We start from the raw sequence: 24,902 nt of genomic DNA, 5'->3' as shown, positions 1-24,902 counted from the left end.
CTGAGATTGAAATGGGTTCCCTGCTAAGGCAACTCTGTCACTGGGCTCTTAAAGGGCTGGATGATTGGTCACTGCCACTATATCAAGTATGTTGAACAGGGAATTCCTGTGCCAAAGGGATTTATAGATGACCTCAGGGGACACTTAATAGCTTTGGAATTCTGTGCTTTAAATAAATGAGTTTATTTTCTCCCTTGAATTTATTATTTTTTAGGCTCCAGATAAACATCATATCACCCCTCTTCTGTCTGCAGTATATGAAGGTCACGTTTCCTGTGTGAAACTGCTTCTATCAAAGGTAAGAGCTATTGTTAATTTTCACTGTTTTCTATGATCCTTTATATTTAGCTAAAGATAGGTTTAAGGACTGTGGTTTTTTTACTTTCTTTGTATTCTCAGCACTTAACAGTGCCTGGCAAATAGTAAGCATTTTAATAGATACTTATTGAAGATAAATTGCTGGGTTTTATTTTGGTACAAATCATATATAGCATCAGACATTGAGAACTCAATTGTGGGATTTGAGATCCCAGATTCTACTTTCTACACTGTACCAAGACTATTTAGTTGCATAGACACACATGCCTTAGAAATGGTTTAGTCAAAAGCAGTCCTGGACTAGGAAATTTAAAGAGTTGATAGTATTTAGTATTGACACTGGCATTGGTAGTTAGCTCTGTGTTCTAGACTAATTTCTTAACCTCTAAGGGTCTCAATTTCTTGTTCTATAAAATAAACATATTAGGTTTTGTCATCTTCCACCTCTTGGATTAACTATTCCTGTAGCTTTCTCATCTCAAGAGAAAACTATATCATATAGCATAAGAGTTGAAAAGGATCCTAAAGATCATTTGGTCTAACCTTTTTACTCAGTGTAAGATAGGTCATCATCTACCCTCTGCTTGAATATATACAGTGTATAGCTTAGCACTTTGTGAAGCATTTCACTGTTGCACAAATCTGGTTAAGACTCCCTCAGTAGAAAGAATTTTGTTTCCCTATAATTTTCACCCTTTTGTCCTATTTATAACATAGACCTAGACTACTTCTTCCTTCTTCAGAACAGTCTCTCAAATATAGGTTCCTTTAGTTTTCTAAACAGGTCCAAATATCTTCAGTTCTGTACACCATTCTTTATGTAATAACATGGTTTTTATAACTTCCATTTTCTTGGCCACTTTTATTTGTATGCATTGTAGTTTCATTGTGTCTTAAAATTATATTCTTAGAAATGAATACATTTCAGGAAATCCTAGATTTACAAGTAAGTTGTGTTCCAAAAGTTTGTAAGTTGATGATTCAGAACTCAATTTATTTTTACAATAAAACTATCATTCTAAACAATGATTAGGCTTCTTGGCCAACTCAGAAAAGCTAGTTTAACTCATAGCTGAAAAATGCTAACATTTTTATGGTTCTAATCTTAGATCTAAGTCAGCAGACTAAGTCAAATACTTTATTTGTGGAATGCCTCCTTTTATCAATATAGCTACCCCATAAGAAAAGGAAATGAGGCAAGTTTGATATTTTTCTTAATGAATTCAGGTTGGTCCCTCTTATACACACCCCCTTTTTTAATGCTTAAAACATGTTAGTGTAATTTGTTCTCAAATATTACTGAAGATCAATATAAAATTTGACTTCCTGTAGTTTCTGTAACCCCTGCCCTTCTTGCTTTTCTTAAAATTTGGGAAACATTTGCCTAACTCTAGTCTTCTGATACTTTCTCTGCTCTCCATGATTTGGTTCAGAAGTAATATTTCCAGTTTCTTTGGGAAGGCTGGAGACAAAGCAGTTTAAAATTGCTATTTGGTCTCCTCCTATGAAGATGGAATTCTGTCCCTAGGGTCTTTATTCTTCAAACTGAAAAAGGATAGAACATTCTCTTTGCTGTAAAGAATGGAGGCAAAATGTGTATTGAATAGTTTTTGTTTTCTCTGTTCATTTTATCTCATTACATCACCTTCCCTAAGAGGTAGGCCTCTGTCTTCCTTTTTGTTGTTCTGTTCCTATTGCCTTGCTCATGCAGTTTTTAGGAGTTGACTTGGATTCTTGTATTCTTCTGTCCTTTATGCATTTTTTTTTAACCCTAAACTCACCAGGTATCTCTCTTAACAGTCTGGTTGGTTTCTTTAGATTCCTTCTCCTTTTTTTGTTTGTGTGGCATCATAATCTCTGATTTTTGAATCTTATATCTCTCATATTGAATTTCCTTTGAGTGTATAGTCATAAGAATCATAACCTGAATTTTCTTGAAATATTTTGGAATGTCTTAAAAACTAGAATGTTTGTCTCTCTTGGGCCAGTTTTCCTGTTCTTCATGGTTACAAACTCCAAGATGACATATAGAATCCAAATCAATCTCAAAATTAAGATATAGATGTTTTAGTTGTATAAGATATAGATGAGGAAGTAACCTAAGAGAGATTCTTAAATCAGGTTGTTGGCTATTGGTAGTAAGATTATATAGGTAATATATATTGATTTAAAAAATATCTTGCTAAAAAGGTACATATATTTAAAAAAAAGTTTTGTGCCAGGATTCTAAGGGGAAAAGAATGGTTTATCCTTCATTCACTAAGCTCCAGGAAATTAGGGAAATTTAGGAAAGATGGCAGGCCAAGCAATGTTATCAAGGGCATTTTATAAGCCATTTCTGCTTACGTTGCTCTACATCAGTGGTATCAAACTTAAATGGAAATGGATGCTAAACACATATTGACTTTAGAAAAACCACACATTAACCTCATATTGAATTATATTATTCATTTATTAAATATTTACTAGTTACATTTTAATCTGGTTCTGGGTACATTGGAAATTTCTGTGTGTTGCCTGCTGACATAGTGTTATGAAATAAAAATTACTCTAGGAGGCTTTATACTAAATTTATAAACATTTCTTAGTAAAGAGAAACGAAGAGAGAATAAGGTTTTAGCCTTTCTAACTTAAATTAAGAGCAGTTCCCAGTTTCCAACCCTGCTCCTCTGCTTGCCAGAGATGACAAAATAGATAAGAGCCACTAAGAAGGCAGCCAAGACTTCTTTCACTGGCTTTTGAAACCTCATCTAAGCTCCTCCCCCAGATCCTTCAGTTGGCCAACTGCCTTCATAGCCATATTTCCTGGCTTCCGTGGTGCCATGCCCTGGCAAACATGTGACTCTGTAACTCTATTGAGTCTTTCTGGAATTGGACTGCATCGAAGATCCCCATGATATTTAAATCACACAGTCATGAGAATGAGAAATGACAAATGTATGGCCAGAATGCTCCTCTAGTATTCTTGCCATTTCAGGTGAGGAAGCCAGAAAAGAATACCTCTAACATACTGGGTGGGTCAGACCTTCTGTGAGAAGCTTAAGGAATAGGCAGATATAGATGGATTTTCATCCATGTTATTAGAATAAATTTCAGAAGCATTGAACTCAGAAGTATATTTTAGTATAAATGGATCCTTACCCACTGTCTAGTTAGGGATATTGCTAGGTCAAAAGGTATGTGTAATTTTTAATCACTATGTTAGCATTTTTCCAAATTGTTTCATTATTTTAAAGGATTCTAGATATTTTTATTGTCATCTTTTGCTTTTAATTCACATTCATTTCTAAATATATCGCTCCCTTAAATCTACCCAAAGAGCCATCTCATAATAAAGATTGAAAGAAAAAGAAACCAGCTAACATATTATTTGTTAGAATGTTCCATGTCTGTAATTCCCTACCTCTACAATTAAGAAAGGTAGGGTGCATATTCTCTACTTGTCTCTGGGAATAAGTTTGATCTTAATTATACAGTGGTCGGTTTGTCATATTATTCTTTGCTTATCTGCATAGAATTATCTATTTTGGCAATCAGGTATTCTATTAAGCACTTACTCTGTGTCAGGTACCATACTAAGCATTGGGGATAGAAGCAAAAAGGCAATCTCTGCCCTCAAAGAGCTTACATTCTAATGAGGGGATAAATAAATGTAAGTTCTTATTTTTGGTAATAATTGTAATGAAGATTCTTTTACTTTCATGGTTTAAGTGTGAGGCTGATTTTCTGTTCTTACTTGGTGATTTTTTTACTCTTCAACACTTCCCATGCTACCTGTAAAAATTAGTACAAATAAAGTGATTTCTTTTGTTCACCAACATTTTGGTCAACAAAACACTTAGCCAAAATCCTGAACTAAATTTTATCAGGAGATATAGTCAATTTTTGTGATAGGTTGGAAGCATCAGTGTCTGGGAAGTCTCTTTCTTACAGATTCTGCCACCCACATTCTGGCCCTATTTCTCTTGCCTCTTCTTCACATCCTGACCTATATCCAGCATATTTGGAATATAAATCCCTTGAAGGTGGTGACTAATATTTTTAATATGTTTTCTCATTCCCTAAGATGTTCCTGGCCCATAAAAGAAATGTCATGTTTATTGACTTCTTATATGACCACACAATTTACATAAACTGGTAGTGGCAATGTTGCTGAAGTATTCCTGTATATTCAGTTACTTAGTTATATCATCATTCCCAAGTTTAAAAAATTTTATTGGTTTGCCTGAGAGTGATTAGTATAAAATTAATTTGGTTAGAAAAGAGACTTGGAATTTAATATGTAGTTTATTCAGCTTCTTCTTTGAAAAAGCAAAATATACAAAAGGAATTCCACTGCTTTTGTAAAGAAGGCCATTTTCATGTTATTTGGGAAAAAATTGGATATTATTCCAGAAGGGTAAAGTGTTAGTCTTTTTTGGTTGTTAAAATTTTTGTGTGTTTGGATGTTGTCATAGAGAACCTTTCTTGGAAATCAGTAAGACCTGTATTTGCTTTTGACACATAATAGCTTTTATGCCCCCCACACACACACACACACACACACACACACAAACACCTGACAAATCACTTCACCCCCCAGGACCCCAGGCAACTCTAATACTATTAAGTTACAGAGAATATGTTGAGGGTATTTCCTCACTAGGTGTTCCTTATACTAATGAAATATATATGGTTCAGTGGGGGGGGGGGGGGGAAGGAATCTTGAAAACAGAATAGATTCTTGATCACAACAAAATCCTTGCTTTCTTATTCTGTACAATTCACATTCCCTTTTGTTAATCATCAATTGATTACCTGTCATGCAAATAGGACCTTCTTGATAATTTAGTATTTGGGGGATGCCAGTACAATACTTAGATTATCTGTTGTATTGTCTGTCTCTCACTACATAAGCCAACGTGCTTTTCCAGTTAGACTACTCCTATTTCTTACTCCATACTCTATTTTTTATACTTCAACCTCATTGGTTAATAATAGGCTGTTCTTTGCATCTCCTTCACTTTTGATCCTGAGATTATGATGGTCTGTGATTCACACTACTAAATCATCATCTCTAGAATATTCAAAAGATGAATTTTTGCCAGAAACAAGCAGTTTAGGATTGTTGAAGGTATTTAATGATTTCTGAGACCCAGAAGCCTATTCATTTCCAAAAAAATGATTGTTTACCTGTGTTAAGTACTGAGAATACAAAAACAGGGAGAAAAAAAAACAGTCCCAAAAAGTTAATAATCTAATGAGAGGACATGCAAACAAATATATACAAAGCAAGCTATACATAGGATAAATAAGAAATAATTAACAAGAAAGGCATTAGAATTAAAAGGAGTTGGAAAAGGCTTCCTGTAAAATAGGGGATTATTAATTTGGGGCTCCCAGAAAACAAGAGCAGTCAGTTGTTGGAGAAGAGGAGAGAGAAGATTCCAGATATGAGAACAAGCCAGAGAAAATGCCTGGAGCCAAGAGATGGGAGGGCCTTGTTCCTAGAATAATCGGGAGGCCAGTGTCACAGGAGTGCACAGTATAAGACTGGAAAGGAGGGAGGGAAGTAGATTATGAAAGACTTCTTAAGATTTGATATGATTTCTGTACAATACTATTTTTCATACATGTAAATGAGTAAGTGTAAGAGTTATTATGACTGGCCTCCATTAAATTCCATAGAAACATGAAATTTTTTGTTACTGCCTTTGATCTGCCTAAATATGAAAGCTTCAGTTCCATGACTATTTAAGGGGGAAAGAAAAAAATAACTACATGTGTTTCTGCTGACTACTTTTTTTGTGAGACAACATTGTAGTAGGGAAATGCAGGACTTGGGGTCAGAAGACTTGGGTTCATATGTTAAATAAATGTCAGTATCTTCTTATCAACTCTGTGATCACATATAAGCTCTGTTTGTTATTTATATCCTTCACAACCTGACTCTCACTTAGTTTTCTGGCCTTCTTATACATTCCTCTCCTTCATGGATAATCAGACTGGCTTTCTATGCCTCACACATGACACTTCAATTCCCACCTCTGTGCCTTTGCACTGGCTGGCTAATATATTCCCTCCTTTACTCCAATCATTAGTTTTCTTCTGTGAGATTTAAAATGTAGTTGAGGTCTTAAACTGTAGTGATTAAAATAGTGGAAGATATAAATTGTGATAGATATAAGAGAGGGTGAGTAAATTTGACCGCAGAAATATGTTTCACTACAGTGTCTTGGGTTTTAAAATCAAATATAAGGTGGTCTCCAGGGAAATATTCCCAATTATTCAAATACCCAAGTCAATTGGGTTTTATAGAGATTTTAATTAACAATACAATGAGTAATCAAAGAAAGAGAGAGAGAGTAAGAAAGGAATAAGTATGAAGGTCCTCAAGCCAATATGGCCTATACCTGAGTCTTAAAAGAGAAATCAGTCAGTTTTTTAACACTCACCACAAGGTCTGACTAAACAAGGATACTAGTGACACCAGGCCAGCATCCTTCCTCAAAGAGTCTTCCAGCCAGAGATTGTTTCAAAGGGCCTCTCTCAAGAGCCTCCAGAGCTCCTACCCCAGAGGGACAGAGCCCCTCAGAGGAGCTCCTCAAGGAGCTCTCCTTCAGAATGAGAATCAGAATCCAGATTTCTTTTGTTCTTCTCTGAGCTCTTATTTTTAAGGGCAAAATCTCCTCTGTCACCTCCCCTAAGTCCTTACATCTACCAATCACTGTAGATGTTTCTAAAGGACCGCCCATTTTGAACTCACAGCTGAGTAGTTTTAATCTCTTTAGTAAGTCAGGAAAAAATGCTGCTGTGTCGACAAATTTCATTAAGAAAAAACCTCTGAATAAGTTATCCCCCTTTTAGGTTTAAGTAGTTTACAAGTTGCCTCACCTTTATAGGTACTTATAGGTACTTATTTATAGGTACTTAGTATCCCATTGTATCAATTCTAAAACAGTCATGACTCAAAGAACTTCCTGTCACTTCCATAAGCATGGATCAAAGCACTTTCATTGTTTTCAAGGAGCTCTCTGTCCTAAAGCAGTCCTAAGTAGGGTGGAGTAGGGATATTCCCAAGGCAAGGAGCCTTCTGGCATTCAAGTAGAATTCTCACTATCTGCTAGGGAATTTTTTTTTTAAGTAGACGATTCCCCAATGGGGGAAACCCCTAACATTCATAAGTCTGAGAAATTTTGAGGTTTACACTTCCCAACTCAGTTCAAATCCCACCTGCTACATAAAGCCTTTTCTGATTCCCTTCCTCTCTCTCCCCACCTATCCCAAACCCTGCCGGTCATCTAGTGATTTTTTTGCACATACCTATATATATTCATGTAGTCACCATCAGCTATATTGTAAGCTCCTCAAGGGCAGAGCCCAATTTCACTTTTTTTTTTTAATCTAACATATAGTAGATAATTTTTGTTTGTTGACTAATGATTGGCTTTGTGACCACAAACATCTTAACCTCTCTGAGACTGAGTTTCCTCATCTGTAAAATGGGGATAATATACAGCCTACTATGAAAACCTTAAACCACTATATCAGTATGGGTTATCAGAAACCTCTTGGCTATAGTAAAAAGGGGGGGGGGAAGACATAGAGATGCTTTTTCTAATAATTTCTAATAATTCAGAAGCCGGAAGAGGAGGCAGTATTAAACAATAATTAAAATGCTAATGTGGTTGATACACAGTCCTTAAAAATGAACCCAGCACCTCATCTTTTAGGTAGGGTTCAGTAATAATAATTCCAGATTAGAGCTAACATAGGTAGCATTGGAACAAATGTAAACCATGACTTATCCTCTGCCTGTCCCACGTTATTCATTTTGTTCCCTTGCTGTTTTGTTTATTATTGATCTTTTCCCTCATTTATATACCAATTAGCTTGGGGGGGGGGGGGAACTAAGGAGGTACAAAATGTGAATTTTGAAAGTGTGTACTTCTTGCATAGATGATTGAACTGATTGTTCTAGGCCTGTTCCAGTTCTTCCTATCATCTGCCTAATGTCTCAAACTAGAATGAAATTACTGATAACTATTTGGATGTGCGAACAGGGGCTTCTGTGAGACAAAATTCAAGGAGGGAAAATATTTCCTTACTAAATCTCTGTCATGCCAAATATAGTACCTATCCATAGCTGGAAGAATTCTTCTCTTGCAGCTTTTACATCATGTAATATCTCACATTATTAAGTTCTCAGTATTTTGTCTTCATAACAATTTTTATGGGAAGAGCCTAGCCCCATTTTTGTAGATCAAGGATTTTAACCTTTCTTACTGTCCTTTGGCAGGATGATGAAGCCTATACCCTTCCCAACACGTTTTTAAATGCATAAGATGTGTGAAGACAATAAACATATCCCACCTTCCTTTAAGCTAGGACACTTGATGTCCAAGATCCCTTATAATTCTAAATGTAAAATCCTATGACCCTACAAATCAATGGAGTCTTAATTTGTCAAGATACTGTCCAAGGTGAATTCGACTGTCTGTGGACTCCAGAAATTCAGGTCACTGTGAGTGGCCAAAAACCAGCCATGGACCTGATTTGTGCAAATACCAGACCAGATGGTGTCCCTTTTCTTTCCTCTGACCTGAGTTTACTTGACTCTAATTTGCTTAGTTGACATGGTATAAAGTTCTGGCCCTCCCTGAAAAGCTTCCATATGTTATATAGCCTATTAGCATATGCCAAAATACAAATCTACAGAATACTGATGATAATATATAATAACTTTATATATCAGTTATGCATAACTATTTCTTTTTAAATTATTATTATTTATACTCTCAGCCTTTCCTTTAGTGAAGTATCTGTATCTTAATATTTTTCCCCCTGGACAAACTCTAATATCTGATATTCAGAAAACATTCTATTTTGGTGACAACAAAGGCTCTAAACCTAAGGCTATTTATTTTAGGGGGGAGTAGAATGTTAGATTTTTGACCTTTTTGAAATTGGTATGGCAAAATTGAATTCAGCTTTCTTAAAATTGAATTATTGCAAAGATTAACTTGCTATTGAATTTGCCCCTTCCACTAATACCACCATGAGGTCACTGAGAAATTGATTGTGTTCTTATAGAAAGTTATAACTACTAGAATGTAGCTCAACTACTGCTTCGTTAGCTTGGAAGAAAGCCAAAATTGTGAACAGAAATTTAGAAACTTAGTAGAATCACAAATGTATTTTTGGTGTCTTAATGAAAAGAACACTGGGCCTAGAGTCAGGAAGTTCAAATCCAGAGTCATGTACTTACCAGCTCTGTAACCCTGGATAAGTCACTTAGCTTGGTTTTTTAGAAGTTATAGCAATAGAATACAAGATAAGTTCTATTAAGTGATCAAATGATTAGTAACAGAGCTAGATTCAGAAGTTCATTTATTTTAACATACATCTTATATAAAATTCAGCACCATCTTAATCTAATTTCTATGACTTATATATAGTACAGTAGGTATAAGTAGATTTTTCCTTAAAATTAAAGAAGCAACCACCTAAAGTCATTAGCAAGCATTACATGTACTGGAGATAAGCTAGAAGTATTCTCAGTAAGATCAAGAGTGAATCAAAGATGCCTATTATCACCAATATTCAATTCTGTACTGGAAATGATAGCAATAACAAGAGAAGAAAAAGAAATTTAAAGAATCATTATAGGCAATGAGGTAATAAAACTCTTTTTGAAAGACAATATTGGAAAATCCTAGAGATCCAACTTAAAAAGTTAATTAAAACAATTTTAGCAAAGTAACAGGATATAAAATAACATAGATTGCCAGGATAGTTATATAAAATCACCAGCAAACCCTACAAGAAGAAATAATAAGAGATATTTCATTTAAAATAACCATAGAGGGGGCAGGTAAGTGGCTCAGTGGATAGAGAGCCAGGCCTAGAGACTGGATACTACTTCCTACCTTTGTGACCCTGGGCAAATCATTTAACCTCTACTCTTCTGCCTTAGAACCAATTCATTGTATTGATTCTAAGATGGAACATTAAGAGTTTTAAATTTTTTTTAAAAAATTAAAAAAAAAAAACTAACCATAGCTAGTAAAATAAATAAATAAATACCTAGAAGAATTCCTGTCAAGATAAAACCAAGAACTATATGAACATAATTATAAAACACTTTTTATGCAAATGTCAGATTTAAATGTTTAGAAAAATATTAATTGTTCTCTGGTGGGCCAAGCCATTATAATAAAAATGATATTCTATCTCAACTAATCTACTTATACAATGCTGCCCAAATTTAATTACCAAAAATAGTATCTTATCAAGCTAAAAAAATTAATAAAATTCATTTGGAATAACAAAAGGTCAATAATATTAAAAACAATTAATGGAAAAAATGTAAAGGAAAGATATAGCAATTCTAAATCTTACACTGTATTATGGTTGTTAGTCAATCATTCAGTATTGTCTGACTCTTCTTGACCCCATGGGCCCTTCCTATCCATAGGGTTTTCTTGGCAAGGATACTATAGTGGTTTGGCTGTTTTGCTTCAATGGATCCTTTTGTCAGACAATCAGAGGGGAAGTGACTTGTCCAGGGTCACACAGCTAGTAAGTATCTGGGATTGGATTTAAACTCATGAAAATGAGGCTTCCTGATTCCAAGGCTTTATTCACTGGGCCAGCTCACTACCCCTAAACTGTATCATAAAGCAATAATTATCAAAACTATGTGTTCCTATCTAAGAAGTAAAATGGTAGATCACTAGAATGAAGTAGATATACAATACATAGTCAATTATTATAATAGCCTTGTGTTTGATAAATGTAAAGGTTTAAGCTGTGAGCATAAGAATTCACAGTTGTTTTTTTTTAAAAATGTTGGAAAAATTGGAAAGCAGTCTGGCAGAAACTAGTAGACTGTTATCTTAAACCATTTACCAAGATACAGTAAAAGCAGATACATGACCTAGACATAAAGCAAGATATATGTAAATTGAAGGAACATGGAACATATTACCTATTAGATTTGTTGATAGAAGAATCTGTGAACAATAGCTATAAATTGGAACTTTTATTACATTAAATTTTAGAAATTTTGTGCAAATAAATCCAATGTGGCCAAGAAAATTAGAACAAGACGGCAGAATTTTGTACCAGCTTTTCAGATAAAAGTTTCATATCTTAAATATATAATGAACTTTGTCAAATTTATAAGAATATGAGTTATTCCCCAGTTGATAAATGATCAAATAGACTGTTTTTTGAAAGAAATCAAAGGAATATATAATGTTATGGGAAGATATTCTGAATCACTATTGATGAGAGAAATGCAATGGTTAGAGATGAGTTTTCATTCATCAAACACTCAAGCTGACTTTAATGGTTATTTCTTATAAAATATATGCTCCTAGTTGAGATAACCTAAAATCCCTTAAAGAAATTACAATATAGAAATGAATAGTTCATATTATACTGCAAATCATCAATAACATGTGAATTAAGATTTTTAAAGGTTATATATATACATATATATATTTTTTTTTAAACCCTTACCTTCCGTCTTGGAGTCAATGCTGTGTATTGGCTCCAAGGCAGAAGAGTGGTAAGGGCTAGGCAATGGGGATCAAGTGACTTGCCCAGGGTCACACAGCTAGGAAGTGGCTGAGGCCAGATTTGAACCTAGGACCTCCCGTCTCTAGGCCTGGTTCTCAATCCACTGAGCTACCCAGCTGCCCCCTAGGTTATATGTTTTTAAGTTCAAACAAGTTTATCCATAAGTCCCTGATAGATACAAATTGCTGTGTAAGGTGCTTAAGTACAAAAATGAAGAACAATAGACTGTGTCCTCAAGAGCCTTTAGTCTTCTCTAAGTATATTTGACATGAAGACAACAAAGTATGACAGTAAAGCACAGTAGGAGCAAAGAAGAGATCCAGATAAATTGTTTGAATATTTGAGGGAAAGAATTCCTTTGATGTAGATAACTATTATTATTATTAGTCCCCTGACTGCTAGTATTCTCACATTAACCCATACTACCTATATTGAAATTGAATCTTCATGTCATGATAAGCAAAAGTGCCATAATATGTACTCATTAAACCCATCTTAGTCTTATAAAATTTTTAAATAGCATTTGAGTGATGTGAAAAGAGTAGATAAATTTATTATTTTGAAGAGTCACCGATGCCAAGTGGATTAAGAGCCAAGCTTAGAGATAGAAGGATCTGGGTTCAAATGTGGAGTCAGATACTTCCCAGCTATTTGACCTGGGTAAGTCACTTAACTCCAGTTGCCTAACGCTAACCACTCTTCTGCCTTGGAAACAATACTTAGTAGCCATTCTAAGACACAGAGGGTAAAGGTTGGATTTTTTTGTTCTTTTTTTTTAATCACCTACTCCATAGTCAGGAAATAACAAGTCCAGTGTGGCAAGAACATAGGGCACATGAAGCTTACTTGTTTCTATTCCTGAATCTCAGAAAGTCACACTATTTGTAATACCAAAGCACATTTTTCTCATACTTTCTAATTTAAATAGAAGATTAGTATTAATTTTCTCAAAAGAACCTCTTCACATTTCCTAGAACACAAGGGAAAGTGTACCCAGCCATTATTCATCTCCTGTGAAAGCTTCAACTTTTATTCTTAACTTATACCTGTCCTTTAATGTTTTGCTTTTGTTTTTCTGTTCTATAAGTTTAAGTCTGAACAACTATTTGAACTAATACTTAGTTTCCTTAGGAAACTACAGTTTTGCCTGGAATATTAGTTTCATACAAAAATTAATAATAATATCTATTATCTTTGATAATAGAGCTGAGCTGTGTTGGAGATATATAGAAAAGCTGATGACTTATGTGGGTTTATTTTGTATCCTGCAACTTTGCTAAAGTTGTTGATTATTTCAATTAGCTTTTTGGTTGAATCTCTAGGATTCTTTAAGTAGACCATCATGTCATCTGCAAAAAGTGATAACTTGGTCTCCTCCTTGCCTATTTTAATGCCTTCAATTTCTTTTTCTTCTCTAATTGCTACTGCTAGTGTTTCTAATACAATGTCAAATAGTAGAGGTGATAATGGGCATCCTTGTTTCACTCCTGATCTTAATGGGAATGGATTTAGTTTATCCCCATTGCAGATGATATTAGTTGATGGTTTTAGATATATACTGTTTATTATTTTTAGGAACGACCCTTCTATTCCTATGCTTTCTAGTGTTTTTAATAGGAATGGGTGTTGTATTTTATCAAATGCTTTTTCTGCATCTATTGAGATAATCATGTGGTTCTTGCTGGTTTGTTTGTTGATGTGGTCAATTATGTGGATGGTTTTCCTAATATTGAACCAGCCCTGCATCCCTGGTATGAATCCTACTTGATCATGGTGAATGATTCTTCTGATCACTTGCTGGAGTCTTTTTGCTAGTATCCTATTTCAGATTTTTGCATCTATATTCATTAGGGAGATTGGTCTATAATTTTCTTTCTCTGTTTTTGTCCTGCCTGGCTTTGGAATTAGTACCATGTTTGTGTCATAAAAGGAGTTTGGTAGAACTCCCTCTTTGCTTACTATGTCAAATAGTTTGTATAGTATTGGAGTTAGCTGTTCTTTGAATGTTTGATAGAATTCACTTGTGAATCCATCAGGCCCTGGGGATTTTTTCTTAGGAAGTTCTTTGATGGCCTGTTGGATTTCTTTTTCTGATATGGGATTATTTAAGAAATCTATTTCTTCTTCTGTTAGTCTAGGCAATTTATATTTTTGTAAATATTCATCAATATCACCTAGGTTTGGTATATTTATTGCCATACAGTTGGGCAAAGTAGTTTTTAATGATTGTCTATTTTTGCTTTGGCTTTATCATGATTGCAACTCCTGCCTTCTTTCTATCAGTTGAGGCCCAAAAAGTCTTACTCCAACCTTTAATTCTAACCTTGTGAGTGTCAACCCGCCTCATATGTGTTTCTTGAAGACAACAGATGGTAGGGTTTGGGGTTCTAATCCAATCTGCTATTTGTCTATGTTTTATGGGTGAGTTCATCCCATTCAAGTTCAAAGTTATGATTGTCATTTGTGGATTCGCTGGCATTTTGATATCTTCCCCTAGTTCTGACCTTTCTTCTTTAGCTATCTCCTTTTGAACCAGTGATTTACTTTAGGTCAGTCCCCCTAGTCCCCTCCCTTGATATGCTTCCCTTTCTAGCCCCTCCATTTTTATGCTCCCTTCCCCTCCCCCCTCTCCTTCCCTCCTTTTTTATACTCCCTCCTCCCTCCCCCTCCTTAATTTTCCTTTCTTTCTTTCCCTAATGGGTAAGATAGAATTCAGGATCCCACTGGATCTAGATGTTCTTCCCTCTCAGATTTGATTTCACTGAGAGTAAGGTTTAAGTAATTCCACTTCACGCTCTCTTCCTCTCCTTCTCATATGAGAGTTCTTCCCCTCCCCTTCCCATGTGTATCTTTATATGGGAAAGATTATTCTATTAAGTCCCCCCCTATTTCTTGAGGTAAATCTTAGTGTTATCGACAGTTCCCCCCCCCTTTTCCTTTCTTTGCCCCCACTTTCCCCAAATCTTCTTAATGCCCCAATCTTTCCCTATTCATGTTTCTTCTAACTGCTCTTATGATGCATACAATTTTTGAGAGTTACACAAAACATTTTCCCCACATATTAATATATACAATTTAATGTAAATGTAGTCCTTATAGAAGAGAGTTTGACTTAAAGAAAAACATAAGATTAATCTTCTTTTCCCTTTCTTTCATATTTACCTTTTCATGTTTCTCTTGCTTTCTGTGCTTGGATATCAAATTTTCCACTAAGTTCTGGTCTTTTCTTAGCAAATGCTTGGAAATCTTCTATTTTGTTGAATGCCCATACTTTCCCCTGGAAGTATATAGTCAGTTTTGCTGGGTAGTTGATTCTTGGTTGGAGACCCAGCTCTCTTGCCTTTCTAAATATCGTGTTCCATGCTTTGTGGTCTCTTAGTGTGTTAGCCGCTAAGTTGTGTGTGATCCTTATGGGAGCCCCCCTATATCTGAAGCTCCTCTTCTTGGCTTTTTGTAGGATTTTCTCCTTTTCTTGGAAGCTCTTGAATTTGGCAATTACATTCCTTGGGGTTGTCTTTTGGGGATTTAGTATAGAGGGTGTTCTATGAACCCTTTCTATTTCTATTTTGCCCCCTTGCTCCAGAACGTGTGGGCAATTTTCTTTTATGTAGAATAATATCGAGTTTATTGTTTATCTCTGGGAGACCGATAATTTGGAGGTTGTCTCTTCTTCCTCTGTTTTCCAAGTTTGTGACCTTTTCAGTGAGATATTTTATGTTTTCTTCTAATTCATTAATTTTTTGGGTTTGCTTTATTGATTCTTGCTGTCTTATGATCTCACTTTCTTCGAGTTGCTTAATTCTGGTCGTTAGGGACTGGTTTTGCTTTTCATCTTTGTCTGCCCTTCTATTGGATGCTTCGAGCTCTTTTTCCAATTGAGCAGTCTTATCTGTCAGACTGCTGATCTCTTTCTCCCATTTTTCTTTCCAGGTTTCCATCTTTTGGATGAGTTTCAGTTTGAGATCTTCCAGAGCTTGTTGATAGTTTCCATTTTGGGAGGCATGTTCTGTTTTTTTTTATTCTCATTCTCTTCTTTTCCTTGGGTATTTCCACCATAAAAGTTTTCAATAGTCACCTTTTTCCCTTTCTTCCTGGAGACTTGATTTTGGGCCATGTGAACCAGCCCTTTGGTGGTTTTATTCCCCTTTCCTTTTTGGTCTGGGGTCTGGGTGATATGGGCGGGTTTTCTGTGGATTTAGATTGCCTCAGACTAGTTCTTCCCAGGCTCCGAGGTTTCTTAGAGCGCTGGGTCCCTGATCACAAGCCACACTGCCCAGGTGTTCAGCTCCGCCCAGATAATCAGCGTGTGGTCCGCCCCTGGTGTTTAGCTCCGCCCAGATGCTCAGCACAGCCTCCCCGAGTATGGCTCCCTGGGCTCCCTGGGCCCCCTGTGCTCAGCGCAGGATTCTCCCGTGAAACCGCCCTGAGACGTTTTTTCCTGGCAGTCCCCAGATCCCAAGGACCCTGGAGTGCCCCCCCCCCCCCCAGACAGAGACGTTCCCCACTCACTCACTGTCCTGGTGAGCGCTCAGGTAGCTCACTCTGGTTAGGTGGGGGGTGGGGGGGAAGGGCGGCTCAGTTCACTTTTCTGTGCAAGCTTTTCCTCCTTCTTATTATAGTGTGGAAATGTTCAAACCCCACGTACCTTCGCCTCTGGGGAGTACTGGGGAGTCCTTCTGTTCCTCCAAAGGTGATTTTTATGCTCCTTTGATGTAGTCTATTTTGTTCGGTGCCGGGGAAAGGAAGCGTGTGGCGTCTAGATTGCAGCCATGATTACCCGGAAGTTCGAGACCTACCTATTTTATTTCAGATACATGCTTTCCTTTCTCATGGAATTCTTTAATCCCTATAATACCAAAAACACTTTCTGACAACCTACATCCTAACACTTAATCCTCGTTTATATTGTTCATCAAGTAATTAGTTTACTACTTTGATTTTTAAATAGCTCAAACACGGAATGGTTGTTATTAACACATTGGACAGGATATCAAAACATTTTCTAAACAACTAAACTCTTGGCCCCTTGGTCTCTTCTCCTATTTTATCTTTCAGTCTTGGTGTGTGAGGTGTTATGGGTACCTTTTTTCCAACATGAATAAGTCAATAAAGGGATTGTCCAAAATGCCTCAAGTTTAATTGTTTTCTAATAGTTTCTTACAAATGCGCCTTAGTTTCCTCAACTGGACTTTTGATTCCCTAAGGGCAGAGATAATGATTTTATATTTCTTTTAGAATCCCCTATGGTACCTAGGAACACTCTCAATCATTATTAAATTTATAGATTAAGCGATGAGTAGTAGAGTAAGCTTCCCTTTAGTATTTGAAATCTGTTATGATCTTCCAACTTGATCCTTACCTTGACAACTCCTGCCAGCTCCACCTTTACCAAATTCTTTGGTGGAAACTTTGCCATATGTGTCAAGATTAGGAAATGCTGAGCTTCAACTACTCAAAGCTGCCAAAATAGCAGGCTCTCTCTCCAGTATTGGAATATCCTAAAAACAAAGAAAGGTTTTATAGGCCAACACTGTCTCCTCTCCTGATTCATTCATTGTACATATGTATTGTTTTTCTGGCCACAGTGAATTCTCAGTACAGCAAATACTTTAGGTTCTAATCACGTAACAGCCATTGTATTAGAAGCTAGCTGTACTTTGATTATAGATGAAGACGGGTTTGTAATTTGGATGGGGGGGGGGCTGTTTTCACTAATCTCTAACTGAAATTTAACATTTCCTTCCATTATTTAAAAACATTGCTTTTGAAAAGGTTCTTAGGCTTCACCTTATTGCCTAAGGAGCCTATGAAACAAATTATAGGTAGACTATTAAAGTCTTATTATCCTTAATGTTGCAAGAATACTGTACATTTATTATTTTTAAAATAGAAAGTGATACATTTGCATACTGGTCATTAAACATGAAACCTATCAGAATAATGCTATTAAATGGATAAAATAATGTACAAAAGTAAACCTGTTGTATATTGAAATATAGCCTTATCAAAACAGTTTTTAAAAGGTACACAGATCCCAAGTTCAAAACTTCTAAATTAAGGCAAGGCAGTTTAGGGGAAATAGTAAAGAATTTAAGGAAATAAAGTTGAGCTTACACAACAGTGGAGCCAGCGACATAGTGAATGTGGGGAAAACAGGACAGTGGAGTGAAGGGGACAGTCTGGTGTTGGAGATACCATGAACAAGAACTCTGGGCTTAGGGCCATATAGAGAACCATGATGATGAAAATATTATGGGCACCACAAGGTTACAGGTCTTACCTGTGAACCAAGAGAAGTTAAACCAGTATGCTTCTTGGAGATGAGAGGCTAATGAATACACATCTGTGTGTGTCCGTGTGCACACCCAGGTACGATGCCGACATAGTCCACATGACATCTCAACATTACACAGAGATTTCTTCCTCAGCTCTTAGCATGTTTAGAGTAATATAGAGGTCCATCTGAAAAGGAAAGGAAAGAGAATATTCTCTACAACCTATAATGTATTGTTTTAAGCCTATATTTTTATTAAGTAAAATGAGCAATATCATTCATCATCCTCAGAAAATTCATCTTGTTTTATATCCTAGCTGTGGATTTTGTGTGTGTGTGTGTGTTCATTATGTGTTATATGCAGTATCACTTTCCAGTCTTAGAAAAGAAAAAGCTATAAATAACTGGATCTTCTTTCAAGTTTATTCCAAATCACATTTCTATTCTCCTGTTAATTACAGATGCTTTGGGAAGAGGCTGTCTATATGAAATATAACACACTCCATACACAATAGTAATAGTAAAAGAGAATTACTTGTAGACAACAGCTTTGCCTGTTTCAGTGCCAACTGCTACTTTCTTATGTAGCCTGTATTATGAAAACTTTTGATGAATAAGAAAATAGTTCTCTCCTGTCTAATCTATGACCTCTCATCCTACTTTAATTCCTAGATTTCTTTGTGTGATGTTTTGTTCTTAAGAACTATCTTACAGAACTATACTGTCTTACTGAAATCATATATTTTGACCTAGAAGGTACCTCAGAAGTCATTTTGCCCTTCTCTCATTTTATTGTGAGGACTGTTAAGGAATTTTTAATTGCCAATTAAAACATTCACCTAAATAAACTTAAGTAAATCTGTTGTAACAGCCTCATTTCTCCATTAAAAAATAACTTCACTTTTTCCACTAAAAATTAGCTTTTAGTGATAACAATTCTCCTCTTTCTTTTCTTTGTCTCTCTCTATCTCTTTTTCAGGGTGCTGATAAAACTGTGAAAGGCCCAGATGGACTAACTGCCTTTGAAGCCACTGACAACCAGGCAATCAAAGCTCTTCTTCAGTGATGGCTGGATGGACTGATCCATATGGAAGAATGCCTCTCCCGTGGCCTCACACTGCTGCCTGTCTGTCTGTCACTCTCTATCTGCCAGCTTCTTCAGCTAAATACTTTAAGAGAGGTGAAGGGAGAGAGAAATTCATAATAAATCAGACTACCAGAAAAAACTATTTTTAGAGAGTAAATCCATATGATCAGGACTTTATTGGGATTCCTGATCATGTCACTCTCATGTTTCTAATAAAATTCAGCTCATGCCCTGTGGAGGGGCAAAAACAAAATATACTGTTTAACATTCAACCTGTGCAGCTCCCTAACTAGTTCTATTAATTAGATTGTGTCGAAAGGTCTGATTATATAAAGGCCTACTTCTATATATTTTGTAGCCCTAACTGTGGAAGCAGTGGTGGCTACTATGTTGTAAACTTAGGGTGCTGAGATAAGCAATTAGCTATAGCCCTCTGCCTTAAGATTGCACTGTAATGGGGATTTCCTGGCCTGGTTAAGAGTGTTGCCTATGGTTGGTGACCAAATCTTTCCTCAGTAACTTTGATTTAAACAAAGACTCGGTTCAGATGAGGAGGGGCATACCCCTAAGTAGCTGGATGACTGGACTTTGAATTTCTCTTCCCTTTCCATGTGGGTTTCATGTGTCCTTAAATAAAACTGACCAGTCTTATTTGTAAAAGCTTTGATTTGAGGGTCTGAGGAGAAATAGCATTCCAATATATTCATTTTCTCCTCCAGTTTGAGAAATGTGTATTATGTATGAAACACTTTCAAACTCTTCTAGCAGTGAGCGGGGATTTAAAAGTAGTATAGCCATAAGTTTGTTAGTATTATACAAAAAGAAAACAAGTTTCCTGGTAGCTGAAGGTTTTCTTCTACTTATTTTTACTTGGAATTTTTCTTTGAAATCAATTTTATTTGAAGAATCAAGGAACATAATTTAAACACCTTCCCCATCCCTACATTGGATGTTGATTACTTATTGTACCATGCTAGGGTGGGGCTTAAGATTTGGGTAAATTTGATTTGATCCAGTCTCCTCAAACATAATTTGTTACCAAATATCTCTAAGTTTTTGCTGGACATGTGGCAACCCACATTGTAGTTTCCTATTTTAAAATCATGTGTCACAAAGAGTATGATACACTTTAAAAATGATTCTGTACATTTAGAAATAAGTACTCAATTACAGTGGTTTTTTTTTATAACTTGAAGAAAATATTGTACACATTACATATTTGTTTCATGAGCATTATGGCAAAATAAAATGAATATCTAATTTTAATATCTTTCATTTAAATAATGACAAAAATCAGAACTGTGCACTAAACAGAAACATCCAGATGAGTATAATTTACTAATAAATGTTAGATTTTTTTTTTCATCCAATTTACAAGATTTTGAATGTACCTCAGATTTTTTTTAAAGGCCTTCCTTGCATTCAGATTGTGGGATGGGAACAATTTAATAAAGATTTTTATACATAGTGCAGCATCCTTCCAGAGAATTAAATTATTACTAAGAACAACCAGCCTGGCCAATACCAAATCATACTAAACAGTTGCTTGATTGATTAAGTGTAGTGGGTTTTTTTAATTCAATGTTCCTTCCTCTCCTCCCTAAGTAATTCCACCCCCTTCCTACTTCCACACCCAGTCCGACCCATGATTTCTCTTATTCTGAGAAGCCAATTACTGAATAATTGTTTTAAAATGACAAATATATTTGGATAATTTTTCCATCTTAATACAACCTTTTTATATTTACTGAGCATTTATTAATCAGGGCTGGCCTACATCACTGAACTAAAATGGTGATGCCTCTATTGAATTGTAGGGCACTCAGTCCATTTTAGTTCTGCTAAAGTAGTACAGTGTGTGTGGGTTTGGGTTCTATTACCATAATTCTATTTAAAGGCTTAGAACTTAACCTTTACAGAGTTTCCCCTTTACCTTTCAAAGTGTTTCATTGTAGTTGACTATTGCAGTACAATGTGCATTGTACTCTTTCCCAGGCCTTCTGATTTACTCAGTCATTGTGGTATATAAAACTATTTGATGCTTTGTACAAGTTATCCTTTTTCTTGTAATTCAGTAAAGGCAGTTTTGCCTTTCCACCTTCCCCTTTACCAACTTGTAAGCAAACTCCATCATCATGAAGAGCTCCCTTGCTAAGACAACACAGTGTTGTAGAATAAATTCTACTGACCAACAGAGATGGTTTGGGGTTTCTTTTTCCTTTTACTTCTTAACTAACCTCATTATTTATAATGTATATCTGAACTTCTTTGGCAGAGGAATTGACAACAATTTAACATTAATATTTTGGGGTAAAAAAAAAAAGCTAAAAACTGTATCTTTTTTTTTTGCACTACATGCATCAGCAAAAGGTCAAATTAACATTTTTGTCTTCTTAAAGTAAAATTAAGCATCTCAGAAAGGTATCTTGCATTTTCTTGAGTTTTCTATTCTTTCATTTCCTTTTCTGGTCTCAAGTAAAAAACGTACAGGTGGCTTACTTTTGCCTCACACCAGCACATCAGTGAAGTGTCAAATTACACCCGCCACACCTAGACAGATTGCTATGGACTTGGAAATTCAGACAGTCCCCATCCCTCTTTTCCTTTACATACCCATATATTTCTTCTATGCACAGCACACTTTCCTAAATTCTAGTTGTGCACAAAGGACAGGGAGATAGAATATGTGGAAGCTGCTGACAAGTAGGCCATTCATTCATTATTGTTTTCACCAAACTGGCTAGATTTAAAGACCTATAAATACTGAGTTTTATATCCTCTGCATCCTCTACTTTGTTATACATTTGAATCTTAAATTGAGCTGCTACCTTCTCCCATGCAATATTGTCCGCATGAGTGTATTAGAAGAAGCTGGTGAGAGTGCACTCCCACATAAGCAATTGCAGTGTTTTGCATGCTAAATAAGTAAATAAATGAAACTGTCCTAATTCTATTTTGTAAATGGAGGAACAATCATATCTTTCTAAACAGTAATAAAATAAAAATTTAAAGAACTAGTGCTTTTGTGCATTTTGATATATCTGAGTTCATTTTTCCAAAATGTAATTCTTTTGACAGTTAGGTTTCTCATATTATCCTAGTTCATAAACATCAGAATGCTAAATAATACTGTGTTTAAGTTTTGTGTTGCAAGAACAAATGGAATAAACTTGAATTGTGCTACAGTTGGAGAAATGTGGAGTTTTATTTTTTGTCCTTGAGTCCCTTTCATCTATGTTCCCTGATGTGTCTGCAAATACATCAAAACCTGGATTATATAGCAAAACTTTGATTAACTTGAACCCCACACTTAATCAGAATTTTTCAAGCTGGGGGGGGGTGTCCAGATTTTTGTTTGTTTTTTAAGGAAAAAGCCTTTTTCTAAAATATATCTTATTCAGTACAGATTTGTCCAGTTCTTCTGCATCAGTACTTAAGATTATAAATTAGTGACCCTGAAGAACACAGAAAGACTCGTATGTCCATTATGCTAATACATTTTAGGAAATTTTTAACAGAAATGAGTATTGATAGCCAACTGGTTAATCCCCAAAACATTCCATGAACTCATTTATAGCACTTATTCTAGTCTTTTGATTTATTTGCATCATAAATGTGTACTGAGCATCCACACTCCATTTGGTGATAAATAATGGCATTTGTCATTAAACGATGGAATTATAGAACTTAATAAGGTTTTATGAAAAATACCAAATTTGGCTGTCAAATAACCTTAATATTATGTTAGAGAACTTCATGTACAATCTCAAATCGTGGAAGAAACCTTAGAAATGATCTAGGCCAAAGATTGTCAAGCACAGAAGAAAGCCAAAAAAGTGGTGTCAGTGGATTGTAGAATACGTTGAGAGAAGATAAAGGGGGCTTCAAAAGTCAAGCAGGATTTCATTTTTTATCTTGGAAGTAAAAGAATCACTAGAGGAAGGATGGGTTACTTACCCACACACTCAGACTTTAGGAAATGGGGGATGGACTGCAGGAGCAGGGAGACCAACCAGATATCTGTTGCAATAATCTAGATGTGAGGTGATAAGGGCATATACTCCTTTGGCAGCAGTGTCAAAGAGGACTTGTATCTAAGAAATGTTTGGAAGATTTAAAAGACATGCCTACAGGACAGTACAGCAGATAGAGCTAGGTTTGGAGTTGGGAAGACTTGGATTCAAATCTGGCCTCAGACACTACCTAACAGTGACCAAGGGCACTTAACCCCAATTATCTAATGCTTGCCACTCTTCTGCTTTAGAATTGATACCAAGACAGAAGGTAAGGGTTGTTTAAAAAAAAAAAGGCATGACAACAGAGGTGTAGTAAGTGCAAGTAAGGAGACAAGGATGACATCTATTGGCCCAAGTGTCAGGGAAGAAGGTGGTACCGTTGGGAAGAGTTTAAGGGAAAGATGATTATTTTGGACATAGGTTTAGGATGTCTACAGAATATCCAGTTCAAAATGTCTAATAGTAATGAGGGATGAGGATGAATAGGATCTAAAAATCATCTGCATAGAGTAATTATTGAATATGTTAGCTAATAAGATCAAGTAAAATAGAATAGAGAGAAAGGAAAGGCTAAGTCAAGTCCTTGAGGAGTGAGTGCCTTTGGTTAGTGGATATTCCCAAGAAACCCAAGTGAAGGTCTAGCAAAAGAAACCAAAAAGTGGTTAAGCAGGTAGGGGAGCTCAAAGAGAGCTCACACACACGCACACCAAAAAAATAAATACTGAAGACAATGTCCAGAAGAGGGTCATTAATATTGTCAAAAGATGAACATTAAGAAAGGCCCATTCCTCTGTTATTGAAATGGACTAAAACTGAAATGTTTCGTGAATTAAATACACTAGACAGAAACAAAGGTGTAATAATGAAGGTTTTTGGTTTGTGAAATGAGGATTAAACATGAGGGACCAAGTAGCTTTAAGTAAAAAGTTAATCTATTTTTTGAATGCATAAACCTAATAAAATTATTCTAGAAGCTGGGATCTACAAAGAAACTATGTCACCACACTTTAAAAAATCATTAGTGGAAAATAATGATTAGTAATGGTACATGGAAAACCAAATCTAAAACCAATTGGAAATTAAACAATATGATACTCCAAAACCTTTTAGTTAAAGAAGAAATCATAGAAACAATTAATTTCATCGAGGAAAATGACAATGGCGAGACATCCTTTCAAACCTTTTGGGATGCAGCCAAAGCGGTAATCAGAGGTAAATTCATATCCCTGAATGCTTATATTAACAAACAAGGGAGAGCAGAGATCAATCAATTGGAAATGCAAATGAAAAAACTCGAAAGCAATCAAATTAAAACCCCCCAGCAGAAAACCAAACTAGAAATCCTAAAAATTAAGGGAGAAATTAATAAAATCAAAAATGATAGAACTATTGATTTAATAAATAAGACAAGAAGCTGGTACTTTGAAAAAACAAACAAAATAGACAAAGTACTGGTCAATCTAATTTAAAAAAGGAAGGAAGAAAAGCAAATTAACAGCATTAAAGATGAAAAGGGGGACAGCACCTCCGATGAAGATGAAATTAAGGCAATCATTAGAAATTACTTTGCCCAATTATATTGCAATAAATACACCAATTTAGGAGAAATGGATGAATATATACAAAAATACAAACTGCCTAG

At 35.6% G+C, this 24,902-nt stretch overlaps 1 protein-coding gene across 1 annotated transcript in view; it reads left to right on the top strand.

The window, feature by feature from the left end:
• The window catches only part of MTPN (myotrophin), a 59,394-nt gene extending 36,955 nt beyond the window's left edge, over window positions 1–22,439 (top strand). Inside the window, exons 3-4 of the mRNA XM_001367586.5 lie at window positions 215–298; window positions 19,137–22,439. Coding sequence (XP_001367623.1) covers window positions 215–298; window positions 19,137–19,223 — 171 coding nt within the window. The 3' untranslated portion in view covers window positions 19,224–22,439. The remainder of the gene's footprint in view (window positions 1–214; window positions 299–19,136) is intronic.
• Window positions 22,440–24,902: the final 2,463 nt, after the last annotated feature.

Source organism: Monodelphis domestica, chromosome 5 (genome assembly GCF_027887165.1).
Source record: "Monodelphis domestica isolate mMonDom1 chromosome 5, mMonDom1.pri, whole genome shotgun sequence".
Lineage (NCBI taxonomy): Eukaryota > Metazoa > Chordata > Mammalia > Didelphimorphia > Didelphidae > Monodelphis > Monodelphis domestica.
This window is presented reverse-complemented; position numbering and strand designations above follow the sequence as displayed.